At 30.6% G+C, this 18425-nt stretch overlaps 1 protein-coding gene across 8 annotated transcripts; it reads left to right on the top strand.

Moving 5' to 3' along the window:
- Positions 1–12446: 12446 nt before the first annotated feature.
- LOC7460778 (E3 ubiquitin-protein ligase BOI) lies at positions 12447–17043 on the top strand. Of its 8 annotated transcripts, none has more exons than XM_052456409.1 (7): positions 12449–12667; positions 12754–12794; positions 13398–13466; positions 14355–14440; positions 14595–14766; positions 15690–16051; positions 16353–17043. In XM_052456409.1, the coding sequence occupies exons 5-7, from the start codon at positions 14661–14663 to the stop codon at positions 16902–16904; spliced, it is 1020 nt and encodes a 339-aa protein (XP_052312369.1). In that variant the 5' UTR covers positions 12449–12667; positions 12754–12794; positions 13398–13466; positions 14355–14440; positions 14595–14660; the 3' UTR covers positions 16905–17043. The 8 variants fall into 8 exon arrangements, with proteins under 8 accessions (XP_052312370.1, XP_052312369.1, XP_024466393.1 ...); XM_024610625.2 differs by having other exon boundaries at positions 13398–13671; XM_052456410.1 differs by lacking the exon at positions 13398–13466 and having other exon boundaries at positions 12447–12667; positions 15696–16051.
- Positions 17044–18425: the final 1382 nt, after the last annotated feature.

Below are 18425 nucleotides of genomic sequence, written 5' to 3'. Positions count from 1 at the left end.
CCATACATAAAAAATCATTAATAGTCTACATTAAAGTTGCCTTCATCTGATGATTCTGATTCATTAACATATCATAAGTAAAAGTCTGAACTCATTAATTAATGGTTGAAGACAAACATCTATATTTTGACCTAGATTATTAGAACCGAGTATGACCATAGATAAACACATGAACTTTGACCCCATACACATCCCTGGTGGCAAGTTATAAATCATGAGTATCACCGACCAATAAAAATAAGGAGTAGGAAATGACCCGAATAAATTGAATCCGTCTATATATAACCTAAGACTTATGTTTTTTGATTCCATTGAAAACTAAGGATATGCTATGTTAAAATATTTACAGGTTTTTCCATCGAATGAGTGCACCATGACTCCATCCATCGCATCATGTGGATGATGTCTTGCCATGTGATTAGCAATATTTGGAGACATGAATAACCTTTGCAGTCTATGAGTGATTAAAAAGTATTTAAGTTTTTTATATGCGATAAAAGTCCTTTCCCTGTGAGTTCTAGGTTTATAACGAGCATGCCTACATGTTTTACACTCGATTAACTCTGCATTTTTAAAGTAGTACAACATACAGAAGTTTGGACACATGTCAGCTTTCTGGTATCCTAGATTGAAGGGTTTCATCATTGATTTAGCAACATGAAAGTTCATTTTCATCATATTCCTTTCAGGTAAAATTCTTCTTTCTCATTCGACAATTCTGTCATAACTGGCCTCACTTAATCCATAATCTAACTTGATGGTGAACACTAGTGCAACAACCAATAATTTACTGTAATTTGTGCACCCATCCCATAATGGTTTGTTGGAGTCTTTCAAAAGATCAAAAAACTTGGACGTGTCTGCATTTGGTTTTTTTATCTATGATTGAACATTCACCTGCATAACCCCAAGTCATTCCTTGAATATATATATATATATATATATATATATATATATATATATATATATATATATTCATTTGTTCGCGCTCTACTGTGGGTTGAACCATGTTTTTAAAAACATAAAAAGAAGTTATTATGAGCATGGAGATTTTTTTTGCAATGCTATGAACTCAGGCAAGACGAAAAATCTTTAAAAGCTGACTCGATATGAATTGGTTTATTTAATAGGTTTAGAAGGAACCTAAATGATATTTTTTTTATTTTCAAAAACCAATGTTAAACGATAAATTTTTTTAAAAAAATAATGTAAAAAAAATAAAAGATAATGCCGAGCCATGTAAACTTTTCAAACCAATAATCTGGGATATTAGATAAAAAAAAAATAGCATACATGGAAAAGCAGTGAAACTCATTTCCCAACCAATTTAACATCGAATGATGAATTATCACTATTATTATTATAACAATTACTTTTCTCATCGTTATTATTATCATTACTAATATTCTCACTATTATTACAGCTACCATCATTACTACTATTATCAATAAATAATATCATAATTATTATTAGTATTATTATCTTGATCATTATCATTATCGTTGTTATTATCATTGTTGTTATTATTATTGTTTATACTATTGTTATAGTTATTATCACTACCACCATAACTAATATTAGCTTTATTTTTTATTCTTATCACTATCATTGTTATTATTATTATTATTATTATTATTATTACTGTTATAATCACAACAACAACTATTATTACTACTATTACCACCACCACAACCACCACCACTACGACTACTACTACTACTACCACCACTAAGATCATTATAACCACTACGACTACTATCACTACACTGCCATCATAATCACAATTATTATTGTTGTTGTTATCACAATTATTATCATCATCATCATAATTATTGATATCATAGCCACTAAAACCATTATAATAAACTATTACTACTACTCACCACCACCAACACCACCATCATCATTGTTATTATTATTATTATTATTATTATATAAAAAATCATAAACTTGTTTTGAATGATATAATAAAAAAATCATAAAAACTTTGACAAAAAGGCAAACGAAACAAATAAGAAATCAAACGAAAAAGGATCAAACTAAAATAAATATTATTTCTATTGAAAAAAAAACCATAAATTTGATTTGAAGGGTAAAATTAAAAACTATAAAAACTTTGATGAAGGAGTCAAGGGAAAAAATAAGAAATCAAAAGTAGAAGGACCGAATTGAAAAACATAATATACACAAATTAGAATTGAATGACTAAATTGTAAACAAATAAAACTCCAACAAAAGAGAAAATGACCAGAATAAAAAATAAAAACTAAGAGGATGGATTCTGAAACACCAGCCAAAAATAAAGACGGATTTAGGAGGACTGAAACTATAAAAAAAATAAATATTAAAAGAATGAGGACTAAAATGAAAAATAAAGCATGTGAGAAATTGTAATTTAAGGACAAAATAAAAAAAAACTTTTATCAAAGAAAGAAGGACTGAAATTGAAAAGCAATAAACAAAGAGAATAATTGTGCACTTTAGCTGTCAGTAGAGAGAAAAGAAAGAAAAACAATCGATTATCAGTGGCAATCTAACCATTATAAGCCCACAAACGTCATACCATGTGGAAGAGGACACGGCTACGTATCCAGAGAGATGGTGGATGGCCAGATTTGGCCACCGGGTGGTGTCACATGCGCCACCTGAATGGTGCAGACACCACCCACTCACTGGTGCGTGAAGAACACGTGCCATGAGTTTTTCGATTAAAAAATTAAAAACAAAATATAAAAATACCAAAACACCCCTCATGACTATCTTAATTATACAAAATACCCAAGTGAAAAATACCAAAATACCCTCGAAGGCAAAGTTTTTTTTTTTTTTATCTTTTATAAGGTTAAAAACATTCTTTTACTGTACATGGAAAGTGAAAAAACCTAAAACACCCTTGTTCAGCAACCCAATATTTTTTTGATCTTGAAGACAAATAAGTATTTTTACTATTACAAATCTTGTGAAAAGTCAAGAAAGTTTTTGTTGTGTTAAAAAATTTAAAAAGATATATACACTCTTAAACAATCTTCTAATTACCACTGAGTCAAAGAAAAAGACTAAAAAACCCAGCTTGAAGGTTTAAATTTTCTCGGTTCAAGGGTAAAAAACTAATTTCACTTGAATAATCTATGGTAACATGTGGCAATGAAACACCTATGCATTTTAGCTTTTGTATATATATATATATATATATATATATATATATATATATATATATATAAATGGATATCTGGTGGCGTGGCTTGTCTATCTATTTAAAATTCTAAATCCGTGAATAAAGATCATGAAGCACCTTGACAGTTCGTCGTTTTGCTGCACCCGCCAAATTTACCCGCCAATAGAGGGTAGAGTGGGACCCAGGAAGAAAGAGCAAGTGAGCCAACCCAACCCACGCCCTCCTTTTCCCGCTTTTTATTAAATTCTTCTTTTGATGGGCCTCCCCTCCTATCCGATGCACCCACCACGACGACACGTTCTCATGATTCCTCCTCACGCATTCATTTTTTATTTATCTCACATTTAAATAATAATAATAATAATTAGCTAACCTAAAAAGAATAAAAAGCAGTTAATGCCCTTCTCTTTACGTAAATGCCCATATTCATTCTCTCACTTACCATTAGCTTGTTAGGTGATCAAAACTTCCGAGTTGAAATAATGTGATTTTGACCTTTCCATATTCCACCTATTTTTTAAATATTTTTGGATACAAAATGTAATGCCCAAATAATTCGGTTGACAGATTTATTAAGTTTTGAATAATTTAAGTTTTCAAGCATACCTTAAATAATTTTTCAGGATTTTAAAATTAATAATTAAATAAATTTTTAGTAGTTTTGAGATTTATAACATTTAAATTAATGATTTTTATAAAATAAATTTAGAGCCTGATCAATTAAAATACATCTATTATTTATTTTTAAAACTCTTTGTACATAAATAAATTACTTCTACATTGTTGCTGCTGGAAACTTGGAATAAAGAATAGGTCTCAAAAATTTTAGCTGTTAATTAAAAGCTACTGTTTTTTCAATTCTAAAAACATATTAAATGTTTTTTTTTTTTAATTCTAGAGTGTAATAAAAACTTTCAGTGCGTGGGTTTTTGGCCTCCGTCAAAAGGAAAATAAATTCATTATTTATTGATAATTCATTATTTCATCTAAAGAGGATCATACAACCAAAGTCACCTCTAAGCTTTGACGTGGATTACAAAATATGGTAAACGGCATTTGTGTCCTGTAATATCCTTAAATTGTTTGTACACTAAAATTGATTGATGGGAGAATCAACGTGTCCGTATACTTATTTTGCTATTCACTGTAATAGGGGAGACTTTGACAAAAAATAAAATAAAATGTTGACTTCAATTGAAGGTCATTTTTATATTTTCACATGAGTCATATTAATTTGTGTGAGAGTATTTTTTTCTATGTATTATTTTTATGAAAAGTGAAATAACAAAAATATCTCTAGGAATAAAAAAAATTCATTGTATCCAATAGGGTATATTGATATTTTTATTTTTTTAATTAACAGTTGAATTACAAATATACACTTGGATCAAAGGAATTTAATTCATAGGGACCAAGGGTATTAAGGTCTTTTGGCTCCGATTGTTTTGTTAATTGTTAGTTGGCATGAGGGTAGTGTAGTAATTTGAAATTAAAATAATATTTATATTAGAAAAAGTTGTTGACACGTGATGTTAACACGCCAACGAGTGGGAGACGTCATGTCTTTGTGGCGGCACTTGCGGCGTCTCCTGGTGGTCAAAAATGGAATTATACCATGTTGTCTGATACCCCGCTGGTTCCTCTTCCATCTTAAGCGGTGCGTGTAGTCCAAATATTTTAGGGTTATCGCCGGAGACCCTTTTTTTTCCCTCTTCTTGTCTCTCTCCTACCTTGATAAATACTGTGTGGTCCTTAGTCTTACATGTTTTCAATCTAACTCTTGGTTTCTAATTTGTATATATAATGATTTTCAATCCGGTCCTTCTTCTTTTGATTTTGTATTTTTGCCCATTTTTCCTTTTAAAAAGTTTTTATGGCTCTCATTTTTATATCCTTCAAATCAAGTTTATAATTTTGGTTATTTCAATGATAATAATAATGATTTCAATTTGGTCCTTTTCTTTTAATTTCTTATTGTTTTCCTTGGTCTTTTTGTCGAAGTTTTTATAGTTTTCAATTATGTCCTTCAAATCAAGTTCATGGTTTTAATTTTTTCAATAATAATAATAGTGATATTAGTTATGAAAATAGTAATGATGATGATAATAATAATGGTAATGAAAATAAAAATATTAATAAAAACAATAATATTATTGATGATGATGACGATAATAATAGTTAAATTAGTAGTGATAATAATAATAATAATAATAGTTTTAGTAATATTAATGATGATGATGATGATAATGATTATGGTAACAACAACAACAACAATAGTAATAATTAAATTATTGATAATAATAATAATAATAATAATAATAATAATAATAATAGTTGTGGTTGTAGTAGTAACAATGATAATAATTATAATAATAGTGGTAGTAATGATAATAATAATTATGATGATATTAATAATTTTGGTAATAATATTGATGATGGTAATTATTATGGTAATAATAACAATAATGATGATGATGATTGTAATTGTAATAGTAATAATAATAGTTTAATAATAATAATAATAATAATAACATTAGTTATGAAAAAAAGTAGTAGTAGTAGTAGGTAGTGGTAATAATCGTCGTAGTAATAGGTAGTGGTGGTGGTGGTGATGTTAATAATTGTGGTGGTGGTGGTGGTGGTGGTAATAGTTGTGGTGGTGGTGGTGGTAGCATTTGAGTGGTGGTGGTTGTAATAGTGGTAGTTGTAGTTGTGGCAGTAGTAGTGGTAGTGGTAACGTCAATGATGAGATTTGATGTATAGAAATTTAATGATATAAGCGATTTTAATTTGTGGTACATTAAGAAGCGTGACTTATTAGTTCAACAAGGTTTATTTAAGATACTAAAAGATATAGACGGTTCATGTAGTGGAGACAGGTCCAGATCAAAATCAAAGTCTATGAAAATTAAAAAGTTTAAATGTATGAAGTATGTCACTTTAAGAAAAACTATCTAAGTAAAAATATAAGGGAAAGAAATAGAAAATCTCTAATGCTACAAATATTGCTAGTGAAGTGGAAATTTTTGATGATGCTGAAAATGTTCTGGCTGTATTTATTGGTAGCTCATGTAATGAGTGGATATTTGATTTCGGTTGTACATTTCATATTTATCCTAATAGAAGCTGGTTTGACACTTGTAAAGTTGTCAATAGTGTTGTTTTATTAAAAGACAACAAATGACTTTTTGTTGTTAGTGTGGATACAATTCAAATTAGGATATATAATGGGATTGTTAGAACATTAAAGGTTCAACATGTTCTAGAGATGAAAACGAATTTGATTTTCTTGAGTGTTATTGATTCCTAAGGTTATGGTTTTTGTGCTAAATGTGGAGTTTTGAGGGTTTGTAAGGGTGTTCTTGTCATAATAAAAGAAAAGTTGGTTAACGACTCCTACCATCTTCAAGGTTCAATAATTATTGATTAAATTATTATGTTATTTTTTGTTGGTTCGTATAGTGCTTCCACTCAGTTATGACACATACGACTGAGACATATGAGGAGAATAAGATTTGTTGTGTAGTCATAAAATAGGTAAATAAAGATTTGTATGAGCATTGTGTTTATGATAAACAATGCATTATAAAATTCAGTACGATTATCCATCATATCAAAGGTATTGTAGATTAAGTTTATTCTAATCTTTAGGGTCCTTTTATTATGTCAAAAGATGAAGCATAATCTATGTTGAATTTATTTATGGTTATTCTAGGAAGGCCTGAGTGTATTTATGAAGAGAAAAAGTGACGTGTTCATCACCTTTAAGCAGTGAAAAGCTTTAATTGAGAAGCAAATTGGTAAGAAGATCAAGCGTTTAAAAACTGATTGTGGTTTGAAATTCTACCCAAGTGAGTTTAATGAGTTTTGCAAGAATGAAAGAATCATTAAATATCGCATTGCTAGGAATACACCATAATAAAATGAGGTTGCAAAATGTATGAACAAAACACTTTTAGAAAAAGCATGTTGTATGCTTTTACAATTTGGATTGTCAAAAAAAAAAAAAAACAAATTGGCTAACATGATTAACATGACTTGTTATCTAGTGAATAGATCTATATTGATAGTTTTAGAGTTTAAGACTCCATGTGAAGTAACAAGTGTTAATACAATCAATCAAATCTTCTTTATTAGAGACAATAATGTATAAAAGAGCATCAAGCCCTTTTAGTTGGTGTCAGTTCTTTCCCTAATAAATAATGGAAGTTGAATTTACTAACCTTTAAGTCGGATTCATTTATATCAACTGGGAATCTTACCTTATTTCATCAAATAATGCCTGCCACAACTTATGAAAGGACTACTAATGGTGTCTTGGCTTAGAAAGGATTTGGAAGAAAAATGATCCTATCCTAAGGTTTAAATTAGTGACTGAATGTTTTTTGTTAGGAAAAACACCGTTTTTGTCTATCAACTCACCTCTTACTTTACTATGAGCTTGGTCCCTTTCCACCTGATTTTGATGAACTTATGATTTGTATGGGAAGCTTGAATGTGAAGGTTTAGACAACTTTTCTTGCTTCAATTCAATAAAAAAAAAAAAAACAATAACAACTAGTTTAGTTATCTTCTCTTACTGTATCTGTTGGATAAAAAAGAAAGAACCCTAGGTTGAGTTCTTTTACTGATTACTCTAAGATAAGAATATTTGAATATCATATTTATGCTCATATTAAAAAAGATAAATTTGGGGCGAGAGCAATGAAATGCATATTAAAAGTCTAGGTGAACCTGATATGGGTGAATTAGGTTACCAATAAAAAACTCATTATTAACTTAAAGAAAAATATAGCATAACCTAATAATCAATTCAAATAATTAACTAAAATATAAATATAAACAAACTTAAATAAGAACCAATACAATTAATGGTTCAAGACGATCACAAATACATAAAAGAAAGAGATAAGAAAAAGTGCACCAAGGTTTTTATAGAGGTTCAGACAATCATCTACTCTTCTTCTTGAACCATCGTTTAAGAGTTTTACTCACACTCATTTGGTCTACTTCACGGGTGAGACCAAACCTTTATACAATCTTTATTATAGGTCAAATATTGAAACATTTCTCGATCTTTTTTTAGGCACAAGAAACCCGATCTTTTTAGAAGCTCGAGACCAAACCCAATACTTTTGCACAAGTTAAGGATCAAACCTAACTCTCATTATTTTAACAGGTACAAGATTAGTAAACCCTTTCTCATCAATACTTATAAATGAATAAGTATCAAACCACTTAAATAACCTTTAGGAGGCTTTCTTAAGTTTAAATGTCACCTGCACTTTCCACAATATTACTCTTTTGATAAAGTTGAATGGAATACAAATAAAACTTTAGAAGGAATTTTGCCAATGGCAATCCAACTTTGTTTTTGGATAAATCAATCATGAAACTAAGGTCTAGAAGTTTATTAATAGTGAGAATATGATCAAAATTTTGCCTTGGATGTTCTTAATCATTTTGCTAAAGTCAAGGTATTTATAAGGCTAAAATATCAAATTAACTATTGGGAACACTTTTCAAAATATTTATGCCCATTTAAGAATTAATTAGCTCATTGCTAGAACTTGTTAGAATGTTCCAAAGATGCTGGAAAAAATTGAAATTTTCAAAAACTAGTTAGATTATTTTACAAATTGGTCCAAACATTTCTCAAAATGTTAATCCATTTTCTAAATCAACTAGATCATTTTAGGTACTAAAAAAATTCTCCCATTTTGTGTACTTCGGTGTTTTTAATCACTTTATATACTCTGGTCCTTTCTTGGTTTTGTTTTTTTTTTTTTAGATTTTTTTAGGTTTTATAGGTATGAGAATTGGTTCCCAAATCAATTAAAAGTTAGTTGGAAAGATATTTTTTTACAAGATCTTGATATTTGAAGTTGAAAGCCATTATCATCTCAAGATTATTGTTTGAAGATAAAAACTATTATTGCATCACTTTATATATATATGCCTTGCTTCCATTATCTTGAAGCCATAACTTTTGACAATAAATAAGTCCTTAATTACTTTTTCATTATTTCTCTTTTGATAAAGATCATCTTCAATAAAACTTGATTTGATTGCATCATCATACTTAAGATAACCTATCATGCTTATTCCAAGAACTTTGTACATCTCTTAAAAACCCTACATATTATGATATTAGTAATACCAAGAAATATGTTTATAAATGCATGATTCACTTATTCATATGGAAATATTATTCAAATCAAAACATTACTTACTTAGCATTCTTCCAGCATATCAATGCAACAAACAAAGTCAATCATAATAACACTATTTTATGTTGGTTTAAGACATCAATGTAAACACATATACATAAACATACATTAAACAATATCAGTTGTATATTATGTTATCATCAAAGTCATACAACATTAATCACATATTTTGTTATCATCAAAACCTTTGATGATTAATGTGCATCCAGACTAAAATATATTCCTAGGCTATGCATCTAGAGTGGAGGGATATCAATTGTGGTGTGTTGATCCCAAGTCACCAAAGTCTATTACTAGTAATGATGTAACCTTTGATGAGTTTACAATATTTCACAAGAAAAATAAGTTGATTGGTATTGATGTTAAAATGAATTAGTATTCTAGCAAGAATGTGAATATTAAGGTTAAATATTTAAAGATAGTACAGAAAGATGTTTTAGTTAAGTCTATTAAGGAAATTATATAGAATGTTAGTGATAAAAATGCACATGAAGAACAACCTTACAATATTGATATAAAAAGGTAAAGAAAACAGATAAAAACACCAATTAAGCATGGTTATGCTGATTTAATTAATTTTTCCTTTAATATTCCAGAAAATCTTAATGATCATAAGTTTTATTCTTATAAAAAAAAACTTCATACAAATAATCTTCCCAATAAATGTTTGTTATAAATGAGGAGTTTGAGTCTTTTTATAACAACCAGACATGAGAGTTTGTTAAACCACTATAAAGCCAAAAGATTGTTGGGTACAAATGGATTTATAAAAAGGAAAGATTAAATCCTAAAAGTTGAGGATACAACATTTAAAACATGAAGTATAGTTATTAAAGGTTTTACATAAAGAAAAGATGTTGACTTCAATAAAGTATTCTCTTCAGTTATATAGTATAGTTCCACCTGACTATTGTTTGCAATAGTTATTTTGTTTTACTCATAACTTGATCAACTTGATGTTAAAATAGTTTTTCTATACGGTGAGTTAAGAGAAGAGGATCCATATGCATCAGCCAAAGGATTTTATTGTTCAAGATAAAAAAAAGACCATGTGTGTTTATTGAAAAAGTCATTGAAAGGTTTGAAGAAATCACTGAAGAAGTGACATAAAAGATTCATTGAATGGTTTGAAAAGATACTTTTTAGCTTGGACATGACTACTTTAAAATGAGTATAATAACTATGTGTATTTTACAATACTTTTAGATGGTTTCTTTGTGTACTTGTTATATATTGATGATATATTGATTACTCTTAACTAACATGTATGAGATTAACAATTTGAAAGATCAATTGAGTGATAAAGGATTTAGGTGCATCCAATAAGATTTTATGTTTGGATATACATAGAGATCAAAACGTTGATAACTTATATTTATCACAAAAGAAGTATCTTGAGAAGGTATTTAAATGTTTTGGTATGCAAGACTACAAAGCCATTAAGTATTTCACTTGGAGCACTTTTAAGGTTATCTCTAGCTTTGTCACCAAAAATTAAAAAGGAGAAAGAGCATATGTCAGGTGTTCCATATACCAGTGTAGTTGGAAGCATTGTTTATGTCATGATTTGCACTTGTCCAAACATTTCACATGCTGTTAATATGGTCGACAAGTTTATGGAAAATCCTAGTAAAGTTCACCAACATATCGTAAAATAAATACTTCGTTATCTTAGAGGTATTGCAGATATTGGTTTTATATATGATTGAAGTAGTAGCTTAAGAAGTAGGTTGAAAGCTTTGTAGATTCAAATTATGATGATGATTTGGATACAAAAATGTCACTAACATGTTATGTTTTCACTCTATTAGGATGTACCATTAGCTAGAAAGTAATTTTACAATTCATTATTACATTGTCTACAACAAAGACTAGGTACATGACATTGATAAAGATAATGAAAAAAGCTTTATGACTGAGAGGTTTGGTTGGTAATCTTAGTTTGTCACATGAGCTGATTATTTTGTATTGTGATAATCAGAGTTCTATTCATTTGATAAAAAAAAAAATAGATATATTATGAAAGAACCAAACATATTGGTGTTAAGTACCACTTCATCCTATATATTATGTTATAAGGTGTTGTGTTAACGAAAAAGATTGCTACAGTTAACAACCATGCTGATATGTTGATAAAACCTATCTTTACAGTTAAGTTCAAGCATTTGATTTATGTAATACTTAAAAGGTGCTTAGTGGAGGTGATTAAAGAGAAGTTCTGGTTTTGTAAGTTGATTCAATTTAAGTCAAGATAAAGATTTATTGGGTTTATCTTAAATTATAAGCCTAAGTGAGAAATACTCACAAATACTTAAAATGTTTTTGGAATGATAATAAGTATTTATGAGTTGAGTTTCTTAATATTTATATTTTATTTATTATTTACGGGGTAATAAATTTAAATATTTATAAATTATTCATTATGTTATGGGTATGCATTATCTAATTATTATTTATTACTTAATAAAAAATAATATACACGCGCGCGCGCACATACGTGTTTTTGTTAATATTAAAAAATCTTATTTTGTTAAAAAATATAAATATTTTACAAATATATTTATATAGTATAAATATATATTTCAAATTAGGTTCGAGTGAGTTTCGATCTAAGTTTGACAATATTTATATCTTTTTTATTATCCATTAAATAATGTAACTATTTAAAAACTATTTATTCATTTAAATTGATTTAAATTGAGTTATGTTGATATCAATTAAATTTAGATTAAATTGTCAGAATGTTATTGTGTTTTTTATTTTTATAAAGTCAATACTGCTATATATATATATATATATTCTCTCCATTTGTATTAGTGATTTTTTATATTGCATTGATTTTACTAACAAGAAAGAAGGGAAGGAAATTCAGTGTTTGCGTAAACCAGTTAACGCAAAAGCAGTCAGTGGCAGGCAGTCACTGCCACCTCACTTTTTTTTTTGTCAGTACAATACATCAAACCATACCACCAATGCATTAAATTTAAAAGGAAATAATAAAAAAAGAATTTTCTGAATAATTTATTTATCTTATTATTTTTTTCTCCAACTCCCACTCTCCAACCGCAACATCCTCTTCTCCCTGCCCTTATAACCATCCCACTACGATAACCATTTTTTTACCTTCTTCCGTTACTATTTCTATTGTTCTTCTTCTTATTATTATTATTCTTGTGGGTTATCGAGTTGATGATGCATGTGGGTTTCTTTCAGATCCTATAAATGATTGATTTTTTTCTCTCAAAATAATTTTTTTTTCGAGGTATGCTCAAGTTCTTCTTTTTTCTTTTTTGATGTTGTTGCCTGGTCTGTCTGTAGATGGATTGACATGTGATGTTGGTTTTGCAGGATCTTTGTGCTCTCTGAGCGAAATCATCTAGCATATTGAGGTATTTTTGGCCCTGTTTTTGTTTTTTTTTTCATCTCTTTTTCTGGGTTGGATGGTTTCTGTTTCTTTTGTGAATCTTGATGGTGATCTGAATCTTGTTGCTTCTCAGATATGCTTTTTATATATTTTTTCCTTATTTTTTTTCATATTTATGAAGTCAATTTACATTTCCATTTGTAGTTATCCCAAAACAAAAACAAAATCTTCCTTTTTCTTAATTTATCTTATGATTTTCAAGAGACTTACTTTCAAGTTTTCATCTTTTGTTCACAAATCACATACCAGGAGTCCATCTTGCCACACAGCATCTTTCTTTCTGATGTTAATTCTTCTCTATCAGTTAATTTTGTCGCTTAACATCCTCATTCCTCTTCTTATTTGCTTCAAAGGTAAAGGGAAAACACTTTTTCAACGGTTAATTACTATTATTATTCTATATATCAAATACTTTTAGTAGTATAATTAGAGATATTATTCTGGGTTAATTCCCTTTTGTTTATTCTTTCATCTTTTTGCTTTTTATGATGATGCATGGTGATCATCTTTAGGCCCTTTGCACTTGATTTTGAAATTGTTGAATCCTGTTATTTTTTATTCCATGTAGTGATGGTTAAGCGGGGCTGGTGTATGTATGCATTTCTTCCCAGCAAGCAATGCAACCCCATCAAAGTGGGTCTGTGTTTATTCTCACTAACATAATGGAAGCAGCATTGTACTAAGAGAAAAATAACCCTCGAGCAATTGGTTCAGTGGCAGGAAGGCTTGATTCCCTCGTTATCATCTTGGATTCAAATCCAAGGGGTTGTGAAAAAGAAATTTCGTGTGAATGCACTGTTTGACAATGGGGAAGCCCACTCCTGCAAGAACTCAGCCTTGATGTGTGAAAGCTTCCTTGAAGATATCTGACAAATTAGAACCAAAAAAATAATTGGGCAACAGTAACCTAAGAATAGCATGAGGGATTAGTACACTGCTAAAATCTAAGATAGAGTGTTGTGTTATTTATTTAACGAGTGATGTGATAGATTAAGTCCTGCAATGATTGCAATGTGTGATGTTAGTAAAAAGTTTAGTAGAAGTGTTAGCACCCTAAAATTACTCTTATAACAGCCAAGTTTTGTGCACAAATTCCTATTGCATTTGTGCTGGATGATACTTGCATATTGTTGTCTTTTTCAAACTCTTTTCCTTTGAGCACTGCATCCTATATATTTGCTTGTGTTGCTTCTAGAACCTGTGCAAGTGTCTAACCTGTTTAAAAATAATTATGTCTTATAGCGGTCATGTACTTCATTTGCCCTGTGTAACATGGCCACAAGCTTTATATGGTTTTAAAATACCGTATCCATGTGTTTCAGACTCTTGAAACAATTGTGTTGCCTCAAATCCTATACACCTTGTCATCTGTGCATTCTTATGAATTGATGACTATGCTTTATATACCTCATATCTTAGTATGTATTGTATCTGTAGTATGAAGTATGCGCCACCTAGCTAGCTTAACTGGCTGCGGCATTGACTTTGAACTGTTATGTGATGATGTTTCTATGTTTTCTTACAGGTATCAACAGGCATCCACATTTCCAGGTTTGAATGATCAACATAATATTGAATTTTTAAGTTTGAGCTCGAGTTGAATTATTTGAGGCAAGTCTTCACAGTTAGCCTAACATGCATGTTATTTGAAACATCAATTTGTTGAAAAGAAAATTTGTCTCTTCCAATCAGTTTGAGTAATGATTTTAGATATGGAATTTGGTGATGTGATCTTGTGAACCATCTGCTTCTTCTTCTTCTTTAGGTGGCAATTCTTTGCTTCATAAAGCTGTTATAACTTTACGATAAATTTGGTTTTGCTGGCAAGAAAATGTTGGGGGGTAACAATGGCAATTCTTTGCTTCCTGTTTTCATGGATGAGAATCATATTCCTTATCAGACTAACGCATCAAACCAGTTGCAATTGTTTGGTAATTGTGAGTTCTTATCTCATTAAGTTATATTCTTTTTTATTCTTAGTGCTTGATTCTATAAATTGTCTATGGTGTATGTGTCTCTACTCTGGTTGCTCGTGGTCCTCTCTAGCAAATGAATTAATTGATTTACTATGTTAAGTGTGATGTAACAAACCTCCTAGGTATGGTCATGTGATAATGAGCTTCAGGCACCAGGTGTTATGAAATGAATTAATGTTATTAGTTCCTGGAACCAGTTTTGTGGGATGTGTTGTGAAAGGATAACAAGGCATTATGCATGTGTTGAAAAAGGAATGGGTATCTGGGCTTCTTCTTTTTTTTTCCTGAATATTTCAGGTTTTCATCTACTTCTAGTTTATTGTGGAGTTCGAATTTACATAATAGTGTATAATACTATCTAGTATTCAGAGTCTTAATTTCTTTTAGGATGTTGACACTGTTTAGGAGTTTTCTATAATATTTATCAATTCTCCTGTTATTTCTTATTTGCATTTCTATTTCCTATCTATTATCCTCGCTTTCTATTTAGAACTACAAGAATTGTGGTGCCTGTAAGAAGAGAACCTATTCTTTATGATAGTTAGGGCTTTGACAATGAAACCTTTTTTGGAATCGAACACACAGCTTTCATTCCCCCAGAATGTGAGGGATCTATGCTAGATTGTCGTGAACTCATAATTCAAGTTCATACCTTTTATAGTCCTTTCATTACAGGAATGGGATTAAATAATTAACTAAGTAAACAGAAATCAAGAATAAAAGATTATTAATTGTCTCAATTACTGAAAATGGATATCAAATCTATAATTACTTCTTTGGTTATAGTTTGACAGACTCACTCTCTTCCTGCTCCTTCCTTTTCTTTTTGTTTTTTCATGATAAAGTGGTTTGATTGATCTGTAATATGCCATTGGTTGTTTTAGTGGCAGCTGGATGCAGCATTGACCCAGTGAATTATTTTGGAAATGAACATGGAACTCCTATCCTCCGTGCCAATAAACGTGGAAGGGAAGCAGAAGATTTTGGCAGACAGCAAAAGCTACAGATTTCCTTAAATTATAACATTTGTCAAGATGAAGCTGACCGCTCAGCAAGCATTCCAAACCCAAACCCTGTTTCAACTGGGTTGCGTCTATCTTATGATGATGATGAACACAACTCATCCATAACTTCTGCAAGTGGAAGTATGAGTGCTGCACCTTCAATCATCCTGTCCCTTGGTGACAATATTAGGACTGAGCTTGATCGGCAGAACGATGAGTTTGATCAGTATATCAAGATTCAGGTATCAGGTCACCCTAACACTTCTGGCATGCTGTTATGCTACATGCTATTAAACTATCTCTGCTTTCTTATCTCATTCCCACTGCTTGCAATTTTGTGCATGATTTCCAAATTGAATGTTTACTGGGACTAGATCAATTATTATGAAGATTTCTTTGTTTTGATAAGATATAGTTCTTGGATTCATGATTACCTGATTGGAGACCAGAACCCCCCCCCCATTGTGCGGGATCAAACCATCTACTTACATATTAGTGTATGCGTTGTTAATTTTTGGCTTTAAATGAATCTCCTTCAAACAGGAGGAGCACTTAGCTAAGGGGGTGAGGGACTTGAAGCAGAGACATTTTTCTTCTTTGCTTGCTGCCATGGAGAAGGGTGTAAGCAAGAAGCTACAGGAAAAAGACAGAGAAATAGAGAACATAAACCGTAAAAACAAGGAGTTGATTGAGAGAATAAGGCAGGTGGCTGCTGAAGCCCAGAACTGGCACTATAGAGCAAAGTACAATGAATCAGTTGTCAATGTCCTGAAGAGCAACCTCCAGCAGGCAATTTCACAGGGCGCTGATCAAGGGAAGGAAGGATTCGGAGACAATGAGATTGATGATGCTGCCTCTTACATTGAACCTAACAACTACCTGAACTTTTCAGGTGATCCTGCAAAGCCTCTCCCCTGGAACTATCAAGGCTTGAAGGAACATGTGACATGTCGAGCATGCAAAACAAGGGAAGTGTCCATGTTGTTAATGCCCTGCAGGCATCTCTGCTTGTGTAAAGAATGTGATGCGTTAATCAATGTTTGTCCTGTATGCCGGTTGATCAAAACTAATAGTTTTCAAGTGTTCTTGTCCTAAAAGATGGAGTAAATCACTCAAAGTAATCTACACCCATCATACGAGATTACATGTCAAACTGTTCTTTCCCTGACGCATAAGATGTATGTCTAGTAACTTATCTTTGAAAGATGAAAGCTTCCGTTGGCTCATTATCTTATTCCCGCTGCCCGTATGACGCTCTCCTCTCTCTCTCTCGTCCCTTGTTATTCTTCTCCTTTATAGTATTTATCGCCTGCCTCCCAACTTTGGAGCCCTATAAATTCAGTGGTCTCAATGGATATAGGTATTGTATTGATGCTTCATGTTTATTAGACTCGCCCCAGTCACAGCAAGAATCAAGCAGGTTCACAGTACAATAAATCTCAAGCTAAAGGAAGCCCATCTCACTGCAGATGTGCTAAGCCCACTGATTAAATACACTAAATGTGCTGTTATGTAGATCAAAGGCTGAAAAGCCCACTGATTAAATACACTAAATGTGCTACAGTAAGTGAAATTTAACAAATTTTTAATAGTTGACCGAACCAAAAAAATCAAAGAAAAAAATAAATCTTCTTTATCACCTTGAAGTTAAATCTCTTTCCTTTAATAGGAAGGCAAAATGTTACAGCTTAAAATTAATTTTCTAAAAGTAAAAAAACATATTATTGTGGTGCATTTTCTAATGAAAAATACCTTGAAAAATAACTGCTGCCGCACTCTCAATTAGTATGGGCTAGAACTGCAAAGAGATCAAATAAGGGTTCAGTTGTATTAATCCATCACTTAATTTCAGAAGCATAGTGATGTTGTTTTTATTGAAACTCCTTCCCTCTCCTAGGCTTGGCTGGCCGAGCACAGGATTCCTTCATGTCAGAAGCGTTTGTGCTGCTTCTAAATCTGTCAGAATTGGCTAAATAAACTAGTGCAAATTGTATCCAGAATCCCCCCATACTTGCCTTTTAAAATTTTAATTTTAATATATGAGAAATTCAGTCCCTTCAACCGGCATGTTCAAAGACGACAAATTGTTTCATGAATTATTTTGATAGCAAGGATCTCGTCGTCTAGATGCCAACCGTACGTTTAAATCCAAATAAATTAGTTAGTATCTAATTTTGATTCTATTAATAATAATTGGAAGGATTGAAGAGATATTAATGAAAATCCCAAACAAGGAAGGCAAGAGGCCCTTCACAGGTTCTCATTTGTCACGTCTCGTGGTTATGCTGTGCCTAGATGATATAATTTAACATGAAATTGGCCGATATAGATATATATTATAGTTATCTCATAAGATACAATATGAATATTATAAAATTTATATCTTTTATTTTGTGTTAAATAATAAATAATATTCAGCTATTAAATATTTAATTTTTTTATATAATCAATAATAAATAAAATATAAATATAATAAAAAAACTGATACGTAGATATTCGTTGTCATTTCTATACTAGTTTTTTTTTTTCTTGTTTTTGGAACAAGGGATGAGTTAAGTAATTAGGGGTAAAGTTTGGATTCCTAATTATATCTGGCCAAACTTTTGATATTTTATA

Source organism: Populus trichocarpa, chromosome 10 (genome assembly GCF_000002775.5).
Source record: "Populus trichocarpa isolate Nisqually-1 chromosome 10, P.trichocarpa_v4.1, whole genome shotgun sequence".
In the NCBI taxonomy this organism is placed as follows: Eukaryota; Viridiplantae; Streptophyta; class Magnoliopsida; order Malpighiales; family Salicaceae; genus Populus; species Populus trichocarpa.
The sequence above is the reverse complement of the archived record's forward strand: the minus strand, read 5'-3'. Positions and strand labels throughout refer to the sequence as shown.